Source organism: Episyrphus balteatus, chromosome 3 (assembly GCF_945859705.1).
Source record: "Episyrphus balteatus chromosome 3, idEpiBalt1.1, whole genome shotgun sequence".
In the NCBI taxonomy this organism is placed as follows: Eukaryota; Metazoa; Arthropoda; class Insecta; order Diptera; family Syrphidae; genus Episyrphus; species Episyrphus balteatus.
The window spans coordinates 15,577,848-15,599,954 of NC_079136.1; the positions used below are offsets into that span (position 1 = coordinate 15,577,848).

At 29.8% G+C, this 22,107-nt stretch overlaps 2 protein-coding genes across 4 annotated transcripts in view; both read right to left on the minus strand.

Moving 5' to 3' along the window:
- LOC129913375 (phosphopantothenate--cysteine ligase) overlaps nt 1-14,992 on the minus strand; it is a 36,573-nt gene extending 21,581 nt beyond the window's left edge. For all 3 annotated transcript variants that reach the window (XR_008772042.1, XR_008772043.1, XM_055992001.1), the window contains exon 1: nt 14,491-14,992. Coding sequence is in view for 1 of the 3 variants with exons in the window: in XM_055992001.1 (XP_055847976.1) it covers nt 14,491-14,622 (132 nt within the window). In the remaining 2 variants the exon portion in view is untranslated. The remainder of the gene's footprint in view (nt 1-14,490) is intronic.
- Nucleotides 14,993-18,715: 3,723 nt separating this feature from the next.
- The window catches only part of LOC129913551 (uncharacterized), a 35,927-nt gene continuing 32,535 nt past the window's right edge, over nt 18,716-22,107 (minus strand). Inside the window, exon 5 of the mRNA XM_055992286.1 lies at nt 18,716-19,267. Coding sequence (XP_055848261.1) covers nt 19,189-19,267 — 79 coding nt within the window. The 3' untranslated portion in view covers nt 18,716-19,188. The remainder of the gene's footprint in view (nt 19,268-22,107) is intronic.

Here is a 22,107-nt window from a genome sequence, read left to right on the forward strand (position 1 = left end):
TTATGTATTTGCAAATCATTAATAGACTAGGAACGAAAAAAAATCTACCAACGTAAAACTCCTCCTCAAAGTGAATTGATTTTTTCAATCGTAAAAGTGCTGTCGTCAGATTTCTTTTTCCCTTAATGATTTCTTGTTTACGCTTGTTAAACCACACACCAACATTGAACTACAAAAAATTGAATGATTATAGAGCATTGACTTTGGGTACCTACGCTACGTCTACCAACCCAACAACACTTCAATTAGAAAAGAAAAATCTTATGAAAACGTCCAACCAGAATTAGTTCAATTATACCACTCCAACCAAGACTACTTCTACGAAATAATTAAGAATATTCAATTAGATTCTAAGGATTAGCTAAGAATAAGACGAGTAAAGAGTGTTTTTGACCTTGGAATTTAGCAGCACCGCCTTCAGAGAGAGGTCAGGGAGAAACTGCCATTATTACCTATTTATAGTGCACTCTCTACACCCGACAGAATTTTTTTCTTGCTACCCCATAACACTAATTTCTATGTCAACGACAATTGTGATTTGGAAAAAAATTATTTGCCTTGAAATATAGAGCAGACAAGAGTAATACCACAAAAAAAAAGAAAAAACCATTGTCACGAAGATTTTTCCACTTGTCAAGTCGAAGGAATTAAAAGTGGTAGACACTGATTTGTCTAGAGTTGGGAAAACACATGCCCTTTGGCTGTTGTCTGTCACCGAAAGAAGCCATATTTTTCGAGGAGAGAATATTGTGAGCAAAAGCAATCAAGAAATGTGTCAAAAATATCTCCAACACTGAATGGTTGATAAGTAGTGATGACGAATGAACACTCGAGTTTAGAAAAAAAAGGAAGGATTTCATTTAACATTTTTCCTTCCTTAAATTTTGTTGTTGTTGATGGTGTGAAATGGAAATCTGTCTTTTGCCAAGGTCGAAAAGTGAAATTAATCAAGTGCTATTCCGTGGGTAGTTGTATCATAAAAAAAAAAAAAACGATGATGGCCAGCAGTGAGACCAACACAAAACTTACGTCACATCATAAATGATGTAATTTATCTACTCCTTTGTATATTTTTTTTTTTTTGTAAGTTGACATTGTTGATCATCATAAACGATTCGGAAGTTGTTGGTACGTCTCTTCTCCGGGTAGTGGCAGTTGATATGATGAACGAATAAAGGTGAAGGACAGGTTCTCTAGAAATGTTTTACATGTTTTAGTTGGTTCATGGAACAAATTCAAAGAAATATTTTATAACTTTGACACAATTTACGTCATAGCAATCAGTTTGAGTATATCAAAGCAACCTTTCAATAGCAGTTGTTGTAGTTGTTGGTCTTTTATAAAAGGGGGTTTCATTTGGCAAAGAAAACATTCTTTTCAGCAATTAAATTGACATTTTTTAAAACAATAAAAGATTTCAAATTCTTTGAATACATGCAGTTGTGGGAATTCAAACTATATACTATGGAAAGAAAATAAATTCTCAATTCAATTGAATTTAACAACTTGGAATTACGCTATGGAAACTTTATGACGTGAAAGATAGACCAGTGCCAATAATTTTTGAAAATAAAAAAATTATTAGCAGCATATGGGTGGTGGGAAAATTTAGGATAAATGGTATATGAAAGGGGAAAAATAAATTGCCCACAAAAAAATTGGGGGAAAGGGGGTGGGTGGGCGAAAAAGTTGGGTGGGTGTCAAAAATCATGGTTTTTTACGATTTCTGTCAAAGCTAGACGTCCTATCGAAAAAAGTCAAATGCAAAAGTTGTAGGTAGTATAAATGTCTACAACTTTTACTCAAACAATTTTTTTCTATAACCTCAAAAATATTGGAAAAAATGCAAAAATACGATTTTTTGATTTTTTATTTTTATCTTTTACAAAAATGATTGGATTTTAACAAAACTTGATTAAAAACTACTTTGTTATGTTTTCTATCTATTTAAAATGTTTTTTGAGCAAAAAATGAATTTTTGGATTTTTGACGAATTTAATTTGAAAAAAATAGCCTATTTTTCAATCAAAAAAGTTACCGAAAAAATTTTTGATTTTTGAAATGTTTTAAATGAAATTATTTAGATTAAAATTTATAATTTAAGATTGTGTGGAAAAACTATACTTTTGTTTAAGAAAATATTGAGAAAAATTGAAAAAAACAAAAAAACGATTTTCAAGATCGATTTTTCCGTAAATGACAGTAATATTGGCGAGAAATAATTTTCAATAGAAACTAAATTATACTTTTCTAATGGCCTTTGACCTTCTTAATTTGAATCTAGCATTAGAATAGCTCTAACGTGAAAAGTTTTTGAGGTATTGAATTTTGAACGTCCAAAACACTATTTTTGTGATGTTTTGCATGGTCATATCTCAAAAACGTGATGTGATAGAATTTTTCTGACTTCGGATTCGAGCTCAGCGCACAAAAAACCATTAGAAAAATATACTTTGACTTCTATAAAAAAATTTTTTGACTAGTGAATTCGAACAAGGCATTCGATTTTTTCTTCCCTGTTCGAATTCACTAGTCAAAAAGGTTTTTTTTATAGAAGTCAAAGTATATTTTTCTAATGGTTTTTTTGTGCGCTGAGCTCGAATCCGAAGTCAGAAAAATTCTATCACATCACGTTTTTGAGATATTACCATGCAAAACATCACAAAAATATTGTTTTGGACGTTCAAAATTCAATATCTCAAAAACTTTTCACGTTAGAGCTATTCTAATGCTAGATTCAAATTAAGAAGGTCAAAGGCCATTAGAAAAGTATAATTTAGTTTCTATGAAAAATTATTTCTCGCCAATATTACTGTCATTTACGGAAAAATCGATCTTGAAAATCGTTTTTTTGTTTTTTTCAATTTTTCTCAATATTTTCTAAAACAAAAGTATAGTTTTTCCACACAATCTTAAATTATAGGTTTTAATCTAAATAATTTCATTTCAAACATTTCAAAAATCAAAAATTTTTTCGGTAACTTTTTTGATTGAAAAATAAGCTATTTTTTCAAATTAAATTCGTCAAAAATCCAAAAATTCACTTTTTGCTCAAAAAACATTTTTTATAGATAGAAAACATAACAAAGTATTTTTTAACCAAGTTTTGTTAAAATCCAACCATTTTTGTAAAAGATAAAAATAAAAAATCAAAAAATCGTATTTTTGCATTTTTTCCAATATTTTTGAGGTTATAGAAAAAAATTGTTTGAGTAAAAGTTGTAGACATTTATACTACCTACAACTTTTGTATTTGACTTTTTTCGATATGGCGTCTAGCTTTGACAGAAACCGTAAAAAACCATGATTTTTGACACCCACCCCACTTTTTCGCCAACCCACCCCCTTTCCCCCAATTTTGTTGTGGGCAATTTATTTTTCCCCTTTCATATACCATTTATCCTAAATTTTCCCACCACCCTTATGCTGCTAATAATTTGTTCAACTTTTGCCCTCTGTAAACCGGATTGGCACTGGTCTAAGAAGCTGGTATAAAGCTAAAAACATTAGTTTTTAACAGAATTTTTACTGAAAATTGTTAAAAACGAAAAAAAAAATATAAAAATTAGCTCAGCTACCTAATAGTCAGTTTTCGGCAAGTTCACAGTCGTTCCAGCCCCTAGGTTATATAGCAATCAGAAAAATTTATCTGGAAAATGCTTCAAATAGATATTTTGTTATATTTACATTCGATTTGAAACTTAAATCCTGTACCAATCGATAGTAAATTACTCGAAGAATTTTCACTGATAATACAATTTACAATGGAACTATTATTTTTTGATAAAATTATATTTATTTGTTTTACTGGTACAAATTCATTTTTCAATTTCAATACTTCTGAAATCTAAAATATTAGACTGAAAGATAACTTCAGTTATTTGTTCAGACAGACACAAGGCTCGAATGGGCCATTAGTACCTTTCAAATCCTAAGAAAAGATGGAATATTTATTGCCTAGTAAATATTAATGCCACATTTTGTTAGAATTATTCGAAGTAGCACAGCCCAAGACTATGAAGAAAAGTTTACGTTATTTTCATTCGGAAAATAAGGAAAAAGATCATAAGATCAGAAGATCTTACTAATATACCTACCTGCTACTGAATCATCGCCAAATTACTTACGGGACTGGGAGGGAGACAAAAACCGCCCTTGACGAACTATTTTTCTTCTCAAAAAAAGATGTCTTCCTGGATGTTAAGAGATGTAATCTCTCATCCTGTAAATAAGGCTCTTTTAAGGAAATGTAATTCCACCTCTTATGTTTGAGGAAATACTGGTCCCAAAATCGGCAAGTGGATGTCCGTGAATTGGATTGGGTTTGCCGATGAGTCTAAGATTTATAATCTCAATGCAAACGCCATCAAGTGGAATACTAATGGATCGAGAAATATTCCAAGCGGAAAACAAAACATACAAGGAAATGAGCAGAGTGAAAGAAATTATCACAATTTGAACATTGCCTTGGCTATGTACGATTTAAAAAAATCGTACCATGTTCCGGGGTCTTGGACGAGTTGGAAAAAACATGATCAGGGGGGTTTAAAATAAATTATCGACTATCGCCAAATGATAAATCGTTTGAGGATGGTGTTCATTTCCGTTCATTCAATAATCGCTATCGTCGCAAATTGTATCGTTTTTTTGCATTCGATTATCATCACGGAAACGATTGAACTTGAACGATACAAAATTTCAATTTATTTATTTATATATGTACAACTAAGAGATTTTTCACATCAAATAGGTACAAAACGACTAAAAAATTAATTGGAATGGAAGCACGTATAATGATGTGTTATAACTTTTCTTAAGGCTTGGCCACACCGGAGGGTATGCGGTAGCGGTACGGGTAGCGGTAACGATATTTGTATGAAAAAAATTCAACATCTGAACGTTGATATGTCAGTTTGGAATTTTTTTCATACAAGTACCGTTACCTCTACCCGTACCGCTACCGCATACCCTCCGGTGTGGCCAAGCCTTTAAAGCTAATAATTTATTCCTTATTTTGTTTTTTATTTCAAGTGGTTTCCTAGCAATTAAGTTTAGAAGATGAAATTTAGAAAAAAAAATTATTTTTCGTTTTTTAATTGATTTTGTATAAAAAATTTATTTTTTGATTATTATTCAATGGCCTGGTAGTTTTTATTTAAAACACTAAAAACCTCATTTTAATAAATATCATAATTTCCAAGGAATATACGAATAATTTTTTTTTGTTTAATACTAAACATACCTTGATTGCAGACATCCATATCAAAATTTTTTTACCAAAGTCACTTTTGAGTGAAAAAAAAAAACACTTTTATTCACTTTTATTTAATTTAATCGAAAAAAAATTCGTACTTCTTCAACTAGTGCAAGTTACAACTGATGTTGTCGCGAACCGGGGTGACCAATTTATAGATAGACTTCACTAAAGAATAGCCTGGTTATGTATTTATGTACCTGTTATGGGACATAAGCTTATTTAGGTCAAATTACCGCACTGTGCGACAATTAAATAAGTTTTGGCCCGGGGTAATTTGTTAAAAAAAGCTGTAGGTTCTGCAATGAGCCTGAAGAAACAACGGATCATACTAGGTATAGGTACTATACTATACAACATAATATCTATTTTATGAAAGTACAGTCTGAACCATATGAAACAAAATTAAAAATGTAAAAATGTATGAAAAAAGTACATTAATAAATCGTATTTGAAACCAAATCAAAAGCTATTGCAAAATGAGTTTATGAAAATATTTTCTTTTTTTTTTTAGCAAAAAGCATATCAGAAAGTTCAGACTTGTATACATACACGTTATAAATACCCACACAAATACTCCTTGTTTATTTTCAAAGTATACACACAATATTTCAAAACCAACACAAAATTATGATACTGTGCAACAATCACCACTTCAAATCCTTATATTTTTGTTTAGGGGAAGCTATTGCACTCTTGTATACCTTGAATTCGAACAGGTAAGGTGTGAGTAGTTATATATGTATTTTATATGTATTCCCATTCTTCTTTTTATAAGCTGTTTCATATAGTAACAAAACATAAGGCTTGCAATCACATAATATTGTACACATATTTTGTTTCAAGCCAAGGGTGATATCAAAATACAGTTTTTAATGACTAGGATATTTTGCGATTTATAATATAATCCTTTCGTATATAAAGAACATTTCAGTGTGCTCTTTGTTTGAAGTTCGTTTCTAAGCAACTGAAAGCTTGAAATAATGGAGATATAATTCTCTATTTTTTGCGGATTACTATAATCATCTCTTATAAAGTAGACGCTGATGCTGCCAGCTGTGAATTATTGTAGGTAATAAACTTTTGTACAGTTACCAAACAATAACATACAATTTACCTATTAGATGGCCAGTCTATGGTGTACATACATTTATTTTCAAAAATCGATCTCTTTGCTTAAATGAAAGGCAATTCGAAATTTTGTATATTGTTTATATCATTGAGGTTAAAGATGATATTTATGTGCAACAAGCACCACTTCAAATCCTTATATTTTTGTTTAAGCTATTGCTCCTGTTGTACGTTTTCCCATTCTACTTTAAATAAGCTGTTATTCGGGTTTCATATAGTGACAAAAAACATCAGGCTTACAATCATATAAAACTGTACACATATTTTGTTTCAAACGAAGGGTGATTTCAAAACACAATTTATAATGACTAGGATTTTGCGAATTATAATCCTTTCGTAATTAATGCTCATTTCAGTATACTTTTTGTATGAAGTTCGTTTCTAAGCAACTGTAAGGTTCAAATAATAGAGTGAAAATTCCCTATCTTTTGCGGATTACTAAAATCATCCCTTATAATGTAGTCGCTGATGCTGTACGTATTGTACGTAGATATTTTGAATTTAACAAACTTTTGTTTGTACGATAGCAGGTGGGAGATCTTGTTCAAATTAATCTACTTTCAGCTGTTTATAAATACACAATTTCTTCTCTCTAGAAGGCTTTTGTATTCATGTTTAGACGACGAACTAAGCTTATTATATCTCGACGTTCAGTTCTTTGAAAGTTTTTAACAATGTTAAATTAACCACCAATCTGTCCTTCACATTCAGCCACAGCTGGCTTTGAAATGAAACAATACAAAGCCGAAAGAGTTGCCGGTGCTTTCCAACGTCAACCCAACGATTGCCGTTTTAGAAGAATCTTGCAAAACATGGTAGGTTTTTTTCGGCTTTGGTTGTTTGGTAGATTTAATTCGATTTGGTTAGTTTTTGGGCACCTTTAACAATTTTCTTCAACCGAAATTATTTTCAAGTTAATCAAATTTATATAAATTTCTTTTCTTATTGTGGATTGCAAAATTTTTAACATTCATATTAAAATGCATAAGCAGGAGGAAAATTTTTATAAAAAAAATATAAAATCTTTGAAATATGTATTTTATTAAATTTTGAATATGGAAAAAATGGATTTATTGTTTGTTATGTTGAAAGCATCGAAATTTTCTGAAAAGCATCAAAAACTCTCCGAAAAGTATGCAAAACTCGAATGAAACATTTAACGCAGATCACCCTTAGTTTAAGCTGGCATTTTTTTCTTTTCTCCTAAAGTTTGTACATCAATTTTGTAAGTTTTCCATAAAATTATAACCCCTGAAATTTTTGAAAAAAAAGGAGACGAATGATAGGAAAAAAGTCTGAAACGAGGAAAACCCCATTATTCAATCACATATTCATATCAAATTATTTCAGAGTACTGTTCTAAAATAAACGTTGGAAATTACGTTTTATTAAAACTTTTAACTATAAATTTTTTGTATAGTTTGGTATGATTTTCGGGTAATTTGGTAGGTTTTTTTTTTACTTTGGCAACGTTGAAAAGCATCAAAAACTCTCCGAAGATCACCCTTAGTTTAAACTGGCATTTTTTTTTCTTTTCTCCTTAAGTTTGTACATCAATTTTGTAAGTTTTCCATAAAATTATAACCCCTGAAATTTTTGAAAAAAAAAGGAGACGAAAGATAGAAAAAAAGTCTGAAAGGAGGAAAACCCCATTATACAATCACATATTCATATGAAATTATTTCAGAGTACTGTTCTAAAATAAACGTTGGAAATTACGTTTTATTAAAACTTCTAACTATAAATTTTTTGTATAGTTTGGTATGATTTTCGGGTAATTTGGTAGGTTTTTTTTTTACTTTGGCAACTGTTACCCTTAAAACGAATGCATGACGAATATGCCAAGTTTTTTTTCACCAATATTATCTTATAGATCTTAGAGATGCACAATGCACTTTACCACGACAGTCGTTACAAGATGAAGGCGGACAGATCTAGTCTTGGTCCCTACTAATCGTTATCTGTCACACACAAAACTAAATTTTCTTTAAATCGATTAGTAAATTGAAGCCGCCTCCTGGACTATATCGTAATTCTTAAAGGCTTTGCTTTTATTGTTTCTAAGCGATATTCATTCTCCTAACGTAGTAAAAATTGAAAACAACACTAATGGATTTTGCTGTACGCGCAATGCAGTTGATATTGTTTTTATCTCTGATAAGCCTCATATAATGCAGAATATGATTGACACTTTGACAGTTTTAAAGGGTACTGCAACAGATCTGAAAGTTAATTTGAACAAAGTGGAAATAATAATATTTTACGCACAGTTCAGTACTTATTTCTACTAGAATCTTGAAACGCATTCCATTTTTGCAGTTCCTTAAGAAAAACCTTAGAGAATATTTTGTTTACTAAAAATTGTTAACCAACGATAGAGAAGAGCTGTCGACTATTTCACATATTGGGTGATATGCATAAAAAATAGTAAATGGTTTTACTTGCAAAATTGTAAAGTATGAACTTTTTTTATCCACATTTTGTGCATATATAACGTAGTTTATACTTATTAATTTCCTTTTGCTAGTATTTACTATTTTTTATGCATAGGTAAAAGTTGGAAATACAAAAAAACGTAGACGTAAAGGTGAATTTCATGAGTGCGAAAAAGCAGGGTTATGATATTCAACAAATTTTCTATCGAATGAGCAAAATAATTTGGTAAAAACTCCTGGGTCAAATTATAAATGCACTGGACTAACATAGGAGTTAAAATTAGATAAATTTTGTCTAGCTAAGTTCGCTATTATTAAAATTTCATACGTTTATACATCTAGGTTTTTAATTTAAATTCAATAATTATTTTTACAATATAGTAAAACATTTTTCTAAAATTTTTGTAATATTTGTTTAAATTTTTACATAATTTGGAAGATCATTAAAAATTTGTAAAATAACATATTTTAAGATTTAAAAATTACTAAATAAATGCACATTCAAGTTACTGTTATTTTTTAAAGTTATGTATATGGTTGTAGTTCTACTCTTGTTGTTAATTTCCTACTCAAATAAGTGGACAGCATATTGTTTTTTTATTTTGAAAATAAATAAAAGAGTACCTACTCATTACAATTCTCTGTTTTTACTTTTGTAGATTATACAGTAGGGTGGTCTTAAAAAACATTTTTTTTTTTTTTGATATTTCGGCGGGCCAACCGCTAAATTTGTTCCAATTATCTATACAATTTACCTTGTAAGATTTAAAGTCGCTGGGCCCTACCAATAATCAAATTTAAAGCTGACTTTAATTTGTACCTTAATTCTACATTTTTCACAATACCAAAAACCAATTTAATAGTCAAGTTAAAGGCTAATGCTCGATTAAAATTTATAGTTCGGAAACTCAACTATAAAATTTAACCAAGAGTTAGCCTTTTACCTGACTATTTAATTGGTTATTGGTACTGTGAAATACATATTTAGAATTAAGGTAAAAATTAAAGCGAGCTTTAAATTTATTAGTAAATCCCGCTACCTTTTGCGCAAGAGAGTGCTGATTACAGTTAAATGTTTAGGTTTTGTACGTAATCTCGATTTTTTTTTTTTTAATTTTTTTGAAAAGTAAATATTTTATTTGAATTTTACTTGTCCTTATATGTAACATATAAAAAACTATTTTTTTAGATACATATTCGAAATGTTTTTTACCTGCAATGTATCGTCGCTTTCAAGGCAAAGTGGCATAAGTCGGAATTTGCTAATTTTCAGGAGAGACATTTAAAATTTTTTGAATCATTAAAAAATGATTTTCGTTGTCAATAAAAAACAAAACTCAAAAGTTATACCTATACACTGAAAAATTGCATTTTTTTTTTGCTATGAGATGGTATACTAAGTTTTATAGAAAACGCAATATTGAAAAAAAAATAGTTTGGAGTTATGCCGTTTTTCGAAATAATAGAAATATTTTCGAAATTGTTTTTTTCTGACTCTTTGGAAAAATTGCCGTTTTGCACGTTATTAAAAGACAAAACTAAAAATATAAAAATATTACATTATTTTAAGTCAATTTTATTTATTTAATAACAAAAAAGATACAAAAAATGTGATTTTTCTAGCATTGTACGAGAAACATAAACAAAAACTTATTTAAATTCATCTTTTTAACTCAGTTACAAAACCGGACTAACGAACAGTTTAATACGACAAAAAAGCCGAAATGATGAAAAAATCTTACCGGGTTGCTCTTTTTTTATGGGACATTTTCTTAGTTGTGCCGTTTTCTTCGAAAACACAAAACCAATCCTATCTACGATAACGGCATAACTAAATAAATGCTATTAATGTATACAAAATGACAAGAATATTTGTGTAAATAAACGGCGGCACTTTTTCATAACGTGAGAACGAGAAGAAGTAGAAAAGCGCTGATTACACAGAAAAATTGCGTTTTTTTTAATCAGTTCTGTGCTCTAAACTCTAATATGACAAATTTCGACGTATGCTAATTTGCCTTGAAAGCGACGATATGTAGGTATAACAAGTTACATATCGCCGGTCTCATAAGAAAACCTCGTAACTCCACCTTTTTTCAAAAATGAATTTTGAATGCCATTCTTTAGAAAATATGTATGTCAGCGGAGCAACACAGAAAATTTGGGGTCATTCCGAAAACTCTAATTAGACCAAAAATCAAATTTTGCACAGCGCGTTTCTTCCCAACTACTCTGTTGTTTGTTTACTCTTTCGTCTCTCCTGTAAAATTTTGATTTTGGGAGTTACGAGGTTTTCTTATGAGACCGACGAAATGTATTCGTACAGAAAAAAAAGTTGAGATAACAATCAGACCGATTGACTTTAAACTTGGTTTGTAGCATTTTTTGGAGACAGACCAAAAATAACGGTACCTCTCATATACAAATTTCTGAAAAGTTTAATTTTCTCTAAAACGGCTCCAAAAAATTTGTAAAAAAAAATCAAATGTTAGTTTTTAAAAATAAGGTCTATTTTTTTATGAAAAAAATTTTGTTTAAAAATTATTATCAAGGCTACTTGCCATAGAACCACTCAAATCTTATTTTCTGCCAAACTGCTAATTGTATTTCAACGAAATTTTTGTATTAAAAAGAAATTATATAATTTTAATATAAATTAGAAATAAAATTTTGAAAATAACGATTATGTATTTTTTTTTGAAAAATGAAATCTTCGAAAATAGGATATTTAATTTTTTGAAATTTTGGTTTTAGATGTTGATTAGTGATTTCTACAAAATGGCATACCAATTTTATTTTAAAATTTTTTTTTCCAAAAAACGGCTAACGATTTTGAAATTTTTTTTGTAAAAATTGCATCTTATATATCAAATAGTAGTGTAATATAACGCTGCAGGTTTGGGATCGAATTTTTTTCTGGGGTGAGTATCATTGTCATGAAAAAGTGCATTTATGCTTAGCCGTTAAAACACGGCGGTGAATTGCAGCAGTGCCACCTGCCCCCCCCCCCCCCCCCCCCCCAAGCCCCCAAAATCATGTTACTATTTAGCTAATTTCATCATAATCTACATGATTAACTGAAACTTCTTCGTAAATCGTAGAGATTTAGAGGCAGCTCAAATGATCGAGCCCCCTCCAAATTCTAAAATGGTTGTTTGTGTTTGTTTGAGTAAGTGCCTTAGTTGACGTTGAGGTTTGGGATTTTCAGGATTTTAGTCCAATTCAGAATTCAATTCAAATAATTTGTTTGTTGTTTTTACGTCGAATTACATCAGCGTTAAATTTTGCAAAGCTTCTTATGCAATTACGTCGTATTTTATTGTCTTGAGTATATTACTTTTTTTCAAAAATAATATTTTTCTCAAAGATATTGGAAATACAAATTTTTTATATCTCAATATCTTAGTGGTCAACATAACTAATGGTTTATTTGTGCCCTTAATTATGAAAGTGGACTAAGTCACTCCTAAAAATGGCATCAAATCTAGCCTAAAAATAATTATTATTTAAGGGGTAAAGTTTATTTGAAAGCAAAATTGCAGTAAATAAACTTCTTTATTGCTCCTCTAGTGATTTCATAAAAAAAATAAAATAAAATCGTTATAAGAAAATTATTATGTAAGTTTTTCTTTAAACAATGCAAAAAGTGACTTAGTCCACTTTCATAATCAAGGGCACATTTAAGCAAATTCCAGTTTGTGCTTCTGATTTGTATTAAAAAAGGAACATATTATTAAAAAATATATATTTCGGATTAAACATTAGTTTTTGAGACTTTTACGTTCTGCATTTCACTTTTTGAGCATTCACTTGCGTTGCCGATAGTGAAATTAGGTGTTCTACATTTTTTCGCTCATTTCGATTTTTTGATCGAATTCTATTCGCTTTGTTTCTACTCGTGAACTTGGTATCTTTTTTTAAGAATCTCTAATTTTTGGACAAAATATTATCAAAGCTTATATTTTTATTGTTTTGTAATGTTTATTTGTTGTTAATTTAATACAAAATACATAAAACACATGAGGCATGAAATATCATGCTTTATATATATCGCTTTACACTTTATCTAATTTATTTTTCTTTGAAAATTTGAAATAATATCGCCCATGTTCTGCATTTCACTAACATATTTCATATGTCTCGCAAAATGTGACTTCTATTTTTTCTTTTAAATTCTGCTTTTTTAAAATAAAGTTGCCAATAAAATTGCATCCATGTTCAAAGTAGCAGTAATTTAATTTTAGAAACAAAATAAAAATGGATGATCCTTCAGTTTTGACATTTTCGAAGTTTTCGAAATCGATCGAAGATCAATTTCACGTGAAATTGAAAAGTGATGCCAGTTCACTTTCGGTCGAATTGCGGAAATATGGGCATTTATACCGAAAAAAGTGATGAGTATAGCTCAAAAACTAGACGTGATAGGAATAAATCTGTAAACAGTTTTGAATTCAGCACATGAAAAAGTTCGAACGAAAAAGTGTTTTTTTTTTTTTAAGATTACTAAACACCTTGCTGTTTGTGTAAAATGTTTGGGATACAAGAACTTGGAAAAATAGTTACTTTGAATGTGAAAGGAGACAGTAGTACAAAGTTGTCGGGAGCAGTAAAATGCTACTATTCGACTTTCAGTACCGCAGCACAGCGCTTTTCTCTCGATCAAAGATGAATAAAAAAAAAAGAGACAAATTTTGAGTACATTTACCCTATTAAAAATTTTTGAAACATTTTTCAGTCCCCCCCAAATTTTTTTCTGGATACGCCACTGAATTGCAGGTCCCTTCGATTATTGCAAATTAAATACACACACAGAAGAATGATTGGGAGTTATTAGGGGTTTACCCCTTGCATCTTTACAGGGTGTCGTTGCACAAATTTATTTCTTTGATTAAGTTATAGGTAGAGACAAGAAATGGTTAATGTTTTAACCTTTTATCTCGTAATTAAACTGAAGATATTGAATTTGCCAAATAGATAGATATTGTTTTTTTTTTTTTTTTGCTCTACAAGTCCGATAACAAGTTAAAAAAAAAACTCCACTTATTTGAAATTCACATTTTGTTCACCATAATTCATAAAAAAAAACTCTTTTTAGGACTCTGACTCTTTATTGAAAAATTACCTGTAGCACGTATGTATCTCAAATTTTGTTCACACACAAAAATTGCAAGTATCTATATCAATTTTATGCTAGAATATGCAAAAATTCTCTACCAATCATTCTTTCCACTTTTAAATCAGATGCAATCAAAAAGCAACAACAAGAAATTTTGTATATTCGAATGCAAAAATGCTTTCAGGTATACATTTTTCTTTCAATACGAACGAAATTTAATTATTCTTTTTTCACTAATTATTATTATCTGTTTGTTTGTCTTACCAATTAGCTTATAAATACACAAAAAAAATCACACAATTTCCATAAACAAATTGAAAATAACAAAAAATTTAAGCTGACTGATGGTTTTTTTTTTTGCTGATTTTTTATACTGGGCAAAAAGTTCATTATGAACGCATTTTTTTTTCCAATAGATTTTATTTGCCGGTAAAATGGTCGATACAAAACACAATTTAAAAAGAACTTACACAAACCATATTTTATGGCAATAATCACATTAAAAATTAGAAATAAAATAGACACAGAAAAAAGAAAGAAAAATAGGTACTTACCGTAACAAGGACTATACGATTCTGTAATTTATTGTGACGGTCACAAAACTCTTTCAACAAAGATCGATTGTCCTCGAAGTCAGCTGGTGGAAGATGCTTTGCATAAAATTCTTCCCAATGCGTCGACGTCATTTTGGTGGTATCCTACAAATCTTCTCGAGAGCAATGAGCGATTGTAGTCAATTAACCCCTTAAATAAGCTGTGTTGTGTGCGTGCGTACTAGTCAGAGTGTGTGCAAAATATAAATCCAATTAGATTAATTGCAAAAAGGGCACTCAACTGAAGAGAAGATTTTGATGGAAACTTTCTTTACCTTTGCCCAGTGCCCACCCAAAAAATAAAAACGAAGGAAATGCACAGGCACACACACAAAAAAATAAAGTGTCTTTCAATATTTTTTTCACAGCCAGTGTCTGGGTTTTCGGTGACGAGACACAGACAAATAATAAATAGAAAATAAAATTGATTTTTTTCTATTTTTTTTTAAATAGTCTTTTTATAGGCGCTTTTAGCAAAAAATAACAAAAAAAAATTATGAAAATTTGCTCAGTGTCCAAGTCAAATAGAATTTAAAAATCTGATAAGAGAGCGAGCGGTGCAAAGTAGTATAAAACACAACCGCACAGCTTGAATGTTTGAAACGAAATGAATTCTCAATTTTATACAAAATTTGTTGTTGAAGAAAAAATCTACTTGTTGAGAAATGAATTGGAAAAATGGTGCACTTTGCAGTTTTGCTTGCACTTTGAACGGAACGATATAGGAACAGAACAAAACTTAGGAAAAAATTTTATTGGTTTTTTGTATTGTCTTATTATAAGACTTATAAGATGAACACAAGTTAATAGGAAATAAAAACACTTATCACAAGTTTATGTTTAGTTAACAAGTTTATTTTTCATTGTTTTTTTAGTGATTATTTGTCAGAAAAATAAAAAATTAGTTAGCTAAAAATAAGTTGACTGTTCAAGTGTTGAGCAACGAAAAGAATACCGATGAATGAAGTGAGAAAAGTATACTTTATAATTTTGACAGGAGAACAAAATGGATGATAATGAAAGCTTTACATGGGTGAAATCGTAAGAGCTTTATTGTATGAGTTTACATTGAACGATTTTTGGATGAAGCTTTTTGAAGTTTTACTCTAGTGTAAAATGCAGGTGAAATTGATTCTAATGTCCAACTTTATGTTTTTTGGTTAGCTTAACACGAATCTGTATGTTTCCAGCAACATTTTTTCACAGCAACTATACGAAATTACCAAAAAAAGGCAAAAAAGCTTTTTTGTGGTTTTGGCTAATAGCCTAATATCGATCGAGCCCAATTTTGGCTCCCATACAAAATTCTCTCGAAAATTCAAATTTTTGTAACGAATTTCAGAACTTCTGTTTAAGATAAATTTCTGAACACACTACCTACTACACCAAAGATAGAAATGTGAACTCACCTTTAATAATTAAGAAATTACCTACCCTCTGAACACATCCCAAAATATCCCACTAGACTGGAAGTATGAAGCGCCCCCTCCTGGAAAGGAAGTTTCGAGAAGCAAAGACGAGAACCTTCGAAGACATTCTCGAATTTAGAAATTCCGGTATAAAGGGGCAGCGTAGACACCGACCGGAAACAGTTTAATCTTGAAAGTGAAAGAGTACAGTACAAAGTGAAATAAAGTGTTACGAATTGTTAGTAGTAAATAAAGTGATTTAAAAGTGTATTTGTTTGAGCGAATAATAAAAGTAAATTGAGTTGAAATAAAGTGTGTTCTTATTTGAACGGAAATATAAGTGGAAATTAAATAAGTTTTATTGTGAACCCGGAATTAAACATTACATTTTGTTATTTAAGAATTTCAGCAGAGTTATGCGCAGATTTACCTAGCTAGAAAATCACACATTCGTTTCCAACAATATATTTTTTTATTTTTTACAAAAAATTAGTTAAGAAAAAATATGAAAAAACTAACAGCAATATAATTATTATATCGTATCTATCCGTTTTTATGTACGACTTTCCACTCAAAAAAGCCTTGAAACATCCGTTGAGTGGAAATCATAAGTCGTACACAAAAAATGTCTATACATACATTTTTAGTACATGTTTCATCTTTTTAAAATCTTAAGTTAAGATTCCTGCATGGTTTTTCGCTATGATCACTTTTCCGTCTTGAATAAAGGTGACAAGTCATCTTAATTTCTTGAATGTTCAATTTCATAAGAAATTCACTGTAATTTAAGCGGGAGATCATCTTATTTTTATGTGGAAACATTTTAATTTAAAAAAAAAATGGCAGCCACTGAGTGTGACTATAATTTAATTTTTTTTTTATTTTTGTCGGTTTTTTAAGATGAACATTCACATTAAAATGAAATGAAATGAAGTTCACCTTAAATTAAGATGGAGACCACTTATTTTAAGCGGGAATCGTTTTGTTGTAAGTTGGTGGGATTTAAGGTGTTTGAATCTCATGGTATAAAAAGAGAAGGTATGATCATTAGAAAAAACTCAGTATCGAGAACTGTCAAAACTTATGGCTACTTAAGGTTTTGACAGCCCAGCCCATTGAAATTGTTGTTGTAAACAAATTTGTCTTGGAAATTGTTGTTGCTTTTGACTTTGCCGAATGCCAAACGTCAAAACCTTATTACCCCATTTTGTAAGATGGCGGCTCTAATAATCATACCTTGTCTTTTTATACCATGTTTGAATCTAACCTCTGAACTTGTTGTAATACACACAAGTTGTTGTTCACAAGTTCACAAGTATGCGATTGGAAAGTTTTTAAATTTTTTAATGAAGACTTTAAATATAATGGCCCTAAAAACATGATTTAAAAACACATACAAGAAGTTAAAATTTGACATTATTAGCACATTTGACTTAAATTACGTTCTAAAAGATTGCATTAGGTACCATGCAAAAGACAAACACTGAAGTTTACATTGAAAACGCACTTCGTATACTCTTTTTCGGTTGCGCTGTTATTCCAGGGATTTCTTTTTTTTTGTTTGCGTTTAACATTGTGGTTCAACGTTCATCGATGTTGTTAAATTTACACCAACATCCGTTTGTTAAAGTTTGCCACTATTTTTGAAACAGGAACATCAAAAATTAGTTTTCTTTATTATGAAAACACAAACTATACCTTCCATTTTATAATCTTTGCATCCTTAGGTTCCACCAAAAAAGAAACTTCTTGCCCAAATCAATGAATTACATAGAACAAGTATCTGTCTGAACCATCAATTTTATTTATTCCCCTTCCTGTTTCAGGGCTTTGGCAACCATCAAATAATGAGGGGTTGAAGAACTTAGAGTGATGGTTAAAGGTCGTTATACTACCATCGCACCATTTTTTATTTAGATCTTCCAACGGGAACAATTTTGATATATATTGATGCTCAACAAAGGTTAATTTCTTTCACTTCTTAGTTATCGATTTTATTAGAGGGAACTAAGGAGTCACTATGGCGTATGTGGAACTTTTTTTAAATTGAAAAATCTTCGTTAAAATTTTTCCATTCTTGATTAAGTACTCAGATGATTTGACTTTTATTGACTGATCATTCCTTAACCTTTTAAATGGTTTACTATTACATATTGGTCATGTTAAGAAGTTTTAGTAAAGGATGCAACACTAAGGGATCAGTTTAAAATTAAAAAAACAAAAAATTCATCTCAAGAAGTGTGCTATTTATTAACTGAGATTCTCGATAAATTGTTCTACGGATTTAATTGTAATATTTTCGAAGTTATACTTCTTAAGAGGCGTCAGTAATTTTCACTTAGAGGGACATGTTCTTTTTCATACTAATTTTTAAGTCTTGCTAATTTTAAGCGTGTTTTAAAATTGTCCATAAATATCGCTCCAATATATGGGCTCAGAAAGACTAAAAAGAACATTGGTTTCTTTCAGTAGTTCTAAACCATATTATGGTTTTTTTAAAAGTTTTACTGGAAAATGGTATTTGTATGAATTTGTATGTATGAATATTTAAAAGCCATAAAGCTGCTAGAGAATAAAACTAATGTTGTTAGGGAATCATCACCTTCCATTTAGTCAGAAATGATAACGGCCTGGAAAATATTTGTGTGATCGGCAGTGTTATGATGCAATTTCAAAATTCCACTCTATGATACATTTTCTGAATTGTCTTCTGAATCAAAACGCCTCTTCGATTTGTTTCAATCATTGATTTATTCTTAATTAAAATTACAGATATACTTAAACATTGTCACGATAACTTTAATATTTACTTTTAAATCTATCAATATCACAGTCATTGTGTTTAAATAAAAAGTAAAAAAAATATATACTAAATATTCTATGAACAATAATAATAATAATGGGATATACATATAAGCCGAAAGGGGAACTATTTTAAACTACTATACTTAATAATTGTCAATTATAATTACATTCAACTTATTATCTATACTTTTCTATACTCGTATGTAAACTTAACCTACGTAATACAATTCAGGTAGAGTTGCATCCAATTAAATCGTAGTCAGCATCCAAAGGTTGTTTTCACACAATTAATTAAAAAAAAAAAAAACTTGGAAATTCCACGAATTAATGATGAATAACAAATTTTCTGAGCGATTTCAAATACAATTCGATCGAAGATAAAAAGCTCAGATTTAATTGATGTGAGACAGATTTAAAGTTGACATCTGTGATTGTATTCGTAACATCAGTATGGTCGACTATCATGAACATTCGTACAGAAGTCATCATCTGTCATCAGTCTTTGGCGCATTCCATAACGTTTTCTAGAAATAAAAAGAAGAGCATTATTAAATATACACTTAAGAGCAAAAAAACGGAATCAAAAAAGATAATTTTTATTTAAAACAAAAATTGCAATGGATAAAATAATGTTTCTTCAAGTTTTATGGTCTCATTTAAAAGCTTGAATTTTTTACTTTTAATTGTTGGTAAAAACTTCAAAATGCATACGATAGTATCATAGCTATCTGTCAATAAAAATGGTAGAAGAACGTGTCAGATACTAGCAACTAGACAATATTAAGTGCTACTTCTCTAACATTGAGGGTCTATTAAACAACTTTTCTTGCCTTCAAACAATAATAAGTGAATATGGCTGTGATATATTAGTACTAACTGAGACACATTTTACAAAAAAACATAATCTTGCTGAAATACAACTAGATGGTTTTTATATTTTCAACTGTGATAGCGAGTCTAGTCATACAGGCGGATTAGTTTTTTATGTCAAAAAATCGTTTAAGTGTTCTCTTGTTAAAAAATTTGTTGTCGCTATGAACTTTTGGTGTTTAATTATTAAAGTGCAATATGAAAATACAGCTGTGATATACTTATGTGCAATATATAGATCCCATCTATCCACAAAAAGTGATTTCTGTGATAACCTAGAAAGATGGATAGACTTTCTGCAACAGTGCAATAATAACTTTATAATAATGGGAGATTTTAATATAGATTGGCAGGCTATGAACAATACCTATACAAAACGTTTAAAACAAATAATAACTGATAATAACCTTTCCATGCTTAATACTCATCCTACGAGGATAACACCAACTTCATGTACCCTAATTGACTATGTTCTAACTAATAATAGAAACATCTGCAACGCTAAAGTGGAACCTAAATTTAAAATAAGTGATCATGAAGCTTTGGAAGTTACTATACAGTGTTCAAAACAGAAACGAGTATTTAAAAAAACTATAAGCTACTGTAAGTACAATAAAGAATATTTTTTAAATGAACTAAGCCTCAATCAATTCTTCTCTAGTTTTAATTCTGATAATTCTTATAATTTACATACTCTAAGTGAACAATTTGCTGAAGAATTGAAAAAAGTTGTTAATAGTATGGTGATCACTCGAACCTTCCCTTATCAAAACTGTGAATGGTTCAATTCTGAACTTAGATATGCAAAAAACGTAAAAATTAATTTATATAAAACGGCTGTTTCAACAAATACCTTAAGCAACTGGCAAGCTTATCATCAATACAGAAACTATTACAAAAGACAAATTGAATTTGCTAAGTCAAGTTTTATAACTGAAAAAATACAAAATGCTAACAACCAAAAAGAAATGTGGAGACAATTAAAAAAGCATGTTTTAAAGACAAATAAAGATGAAATCTCTTTAGTGAAATTCGAAGACTGTGATAATGTAACTAATAATGCAATTATAGCTGAAAAGCTTAATAACTTTTTTATTAAAAGCATCTGTGATCTTAGCAATTCTGTGATATTTTGTAATTATAGTAGTTTAGTTGATGAGTGCAATATAGATTTTAAGTTTAACATGATTGATACAAATGATATTGTCAATACCCTATCTGTGATAAGCACTAAAAGTGATTTTAATTATATGAACACAAAAATGTTAAAAGACTCTATAGAAATTGTCGGTCCCGTCTTTGTTCGAATTATCAATACGTCTTTCAATTCCGGTTTTTTTCCCAAATCATGGAAAGAATCTCTTATTCTCCCAAAAAAGAAAGTGGCAAGCTCAACTCTCTGCAGTGATTTTCGTCCCATAAATATGCTCCCAATTTATGAAAAAGTGATTGAGAAAATTGCCTCTACTCAACTACAACTTTTTCTTGACAATAATAATATTCTTTCCGTAAACCAATCCGGCTTTCGCTCTAATCATTCTTGTGAAACTTGTGTTAATTATGTTGTAAGTGATTGGAAAAAAGAAATCGATGACAAGAACTGTGTGGTTGCCGTGTTTTTAGATCTTAAGCGGGCCTTTGAAACAGTTGACCACAAAATATTATTAAACAAATTAGAAAAATATGGTATACGAAACACAGAACGAAAGTGGTTTAAAAATTTCATATATGACAGAACTCAAAAAACGTCTGTAAATAACAACATTTCAGACTCTGCAACAGTTGCTACTGGAGTTCCACAAGGAACAATCCTAGGAGTGCTTCTTTTTCTTCTGTACATCAATGATATGGAAAAAGTAGTTCAATATTCCAAATTGGTCCTATTTGCAGACGATAGTTTAATTTATTTAAGTGGAAAAGATATCAAAACTGTGATTAAACAAATTCAAAGTGATTTAAACAATATTTTTACGTGGCTAAACATGAATAAACTTATCGTTAATACTTCAAAAACAAAATTTATGATAGTCAATAAACCTGTCTCCCTGTCCCAATTAAATTCTCAAATTCAAATCAATAACCAAAACTTAGAAGAAGTATCATCTATAAAATATCTTGGTGTTGTGCTAGATAATAAATTATCTTTTAATGAACATATAGACTTAATATGCAATAAAGTATCTCAAAAATTAGGAGTTCTTAGAAGAACCCGAAGAAATATATCAAAAGATAGTGCAATAAAAGTTTTTAATGTGACTGTAAAACCTCATTTTGAATACTGTGCAAGTCTCCTCTTTACATGTAACATAACACAAAAAATGAGAATTCAAAAACTTCAAAACAAAGCCATGCGTGTTATATTAAAATGTGATCGTTATTCCTCTTCAACTGCAATGCTACAATCATTAAATTGGTTAAATATAAATCAAAGACTTTTCATGATGGCAATGGTGTTTGTTTTCAAAATAAAACACAATATGTGTCCTGAATATCT